This window comes from Egretta garzetta, unplaced genomic scaffold (assembly GCF_000687185.1).
Source record: "Egretta garzetta isolate BGI_Z169 unplaced genomic scaffold, ASM68718v1 scaffold188, whole genome shotgun sequence".
Taxonomy (NCBI): Eukaryota; Metazoa; Chordata; class Aves; order Pelecaniformes; family Ardeidae; genus Egretta; species Egretta garzetta.
Genome location: NW_009260622.1, coordinates 3,570,466 through 3,572,628, shown reverse-complemented (window position 1 = coordinate 3,572,628; position 2,163 = coordinate 3,570,466). Strand labels below are relative to the sequence as shown.

At 49.6% G+C, this 2,163-nt stretch overlaps 2 protein-coding genes across 2 annotated transcripts in view; one reads left to right on the top strand and one right to left on the bottom strand.

Annotated features, from left to right (window-relative positions):
• Positions 1–894, bottom strand: part of PEDS1 (plasmanylethanolamine desaturase 1) — a 55,375-nt gene extending 54,481 nt beyond the window's left edge. Inside the window, exon 1 of the mRNA XM_035900843.1 lies at positions 822–894. Within this exon, the coding sequence (XP_035756736.1) occupies positions 822–894 (73 nt within the window). The remainder of the gene's footprint in view (positions 1–821) is intronic.
• A 143-nt stretch (positions 895–1,037) lies between these two features.
• CEBPB (CCAAT enhancer binding protein beta) overlaps positions 1,038–2,163 on the top strand; it is a 4,161-nt gene continuing 3,035 nt past the window's right edge. The window contains 1 exon segment of the mRNA XM_035900842.1: positions 1,038–1,146. Coding sequence (XP_035756735.1) covers positions 1,038–1,146 — 109 coding nt within the window.

The window sequence follows — 2,163 nt, the reverse complement described above, 5'->3', positions numbered from 1 at the left end:
CCTGCTGAAAATTGCTCTGCTGGGAGCCGTGCTGCGGAAGGGCTGCTGCCCTTGGGTTTCTGACAGAGTGAGACCAGTGATCCCTGCACCAAGAATGTCTGTGTGTCTCTTTTCCTATCTAAAGCATCTCTCTGAGGAGGTTTTCCAGGACAATTATTAGCAGCCTCTACACATCTGGCCAGGTCAAGCCGTGGCACTCGCAGGGACAGTGCTCAGTGTGCCCAGGCCTCCACCCAGCCCTCTATGGTGCGAGCCTTGCTCTGCACCTGCTCCCATTTCAAAAACCCCATTTCTGGCCATGCATTTGTTACGACAAGTGCAGAAACAATTTAAAAGAGACCAGGGTTAGCTCAAAACCTGCTTGTCGAAGACTAGGGTTTTGGATAAGTGGTTAGTCCCGCCAACAAGGTTCCCATGAGAAGCTGAGAACGGACGTTGGCTCTGTGAGAGTGGATGTTGGGATTTGAGGTGAGCTGGAGGAAGTTTAAAGAGATCCAGGTACAGCAGGGGGGTGAGGGGGGAGAAGGGAAGGAGGGGACAAGCTGGGCTTCCAACCTCAATTACCACCCTGGCTGACGTGTGATCTCGGTGACTATGGGATTACTCAGTGCTGGCCTGGAAAGGAGGTGTGGGCCACACCAGCCCTGATATAATCTGTTTCACATGACAGTCGCACAGACGTTCTATTTTGTCAGGCAAGATCAGCCCGGGCAGGGTGCAACTTTCTGCTGCAGAGCAGCAGAGAATAAGGCAGAAATTTGAAGAGGGTGAATTTAGATCTGCAAAAGTATCTTGAAAAATTGCCCAGGAAATTCACCAACCAGTTTTAGTGTCCAACAGCCGTGGCAAGCTGGAGGCCTGCCGGGGTAATGCCAAGAAGGCCCAACCGTGCATTTCGGCAGGTCACCGCGGCAGGAGACCTTCTGCTTGTGGGTCCCTGAGATGTTTCGGAGGTAGGAAGCACATGAGACCAGCTTTCAAGAATTCAGTTGCAAGGGCCAGTTAGGGCAGCCTCTGGATGTAACTGCCAGATCAGAATGCAGGATAAAGATGCAGAACGAGGGAGTAAACAGCCAGAAGAACAAGCCCTGGCTCACTGCGACTTGCCAGTATTTGCACCCAATACAGATGTTTGTATTTATGAAGGTATGGGCTCCAGCTACAACCTCCAGACCCAGCTCTCTGGCCAGGCCCAGCTCCAATTTAATCTCTGGTGCATTCACCAAAGATTAACTTGGTAGATAAAGATGGAACTAGAAATATTTGAAAACCTGTTAGGGTACTTCTGTGATGGAAAGAAAATAAACTTTTAAAACGTGAAAAGAAAAAGCAAACAAAAAGAATAAAAGAAAGAAAAAGTGCGACGATCCACCGACTGATTCTTGAATTCTTCCTCTTTTCAAAGTTCTGAGGTTTGAACATTATGAACAGTTGACTGTTTGAATCGCATAATGCAATACCTGTTCCTCTGGCTTAACGTTACAATATTTCCCACACCGCAGGATTGCTTCACATTATTCTAAGAGGCAGTGTCATTTTCCCTGCAGTGCTAGGTCTTCTTTACTGAGGTGAAGGACACTCCTACTTCCTTTAATTATATGTTTTGTTTTAAATTAATGTCCTTTTTTCTGGGGATGATTCACCAGCTTGTAGACAGGTAAATGTGGGAGTAAGAGAGTGAAAATGTAAGTTTGATTCCCAAGGTGGGTGTCTTTAATTAAAACGGACATCGAGATTCAGTCTTCCTTCCCAAACTTAACCCGCGATTCTAAAAGCATTTGGATTCCGTGTTTCTGTGCACGTCGCTCGCTTTCCTTCTGAATCACGCCACGCGCGGTCCCCTCTGGTTTCAGCGCACAGATTCCCTGTCGCTTGTGTACCCTGAGGGTTGCACCATACCATGTAAAGTAAATACACCAAGACAATTTTGCTGCCATCCCTGCCATGAAGAGATGGGGAGGGGAGCTCTGGGTTTGCTCGCCTCTCCGGCCGCTCGCAGCCCGAGGAGGGAGCCTGCCCCAGCCCCGTGCCCTGCCCCAGCTCCTCTTCGCTCGGCTCCCTGCTCTCGGTGGCTCTGGGCACGTCCGTGCGGACAGGCCCGCCTGCCAGCGGGATTTACTTAGTGGAGCTCTGGACGGAGAATAACGGGATCTGTCTCCCCTT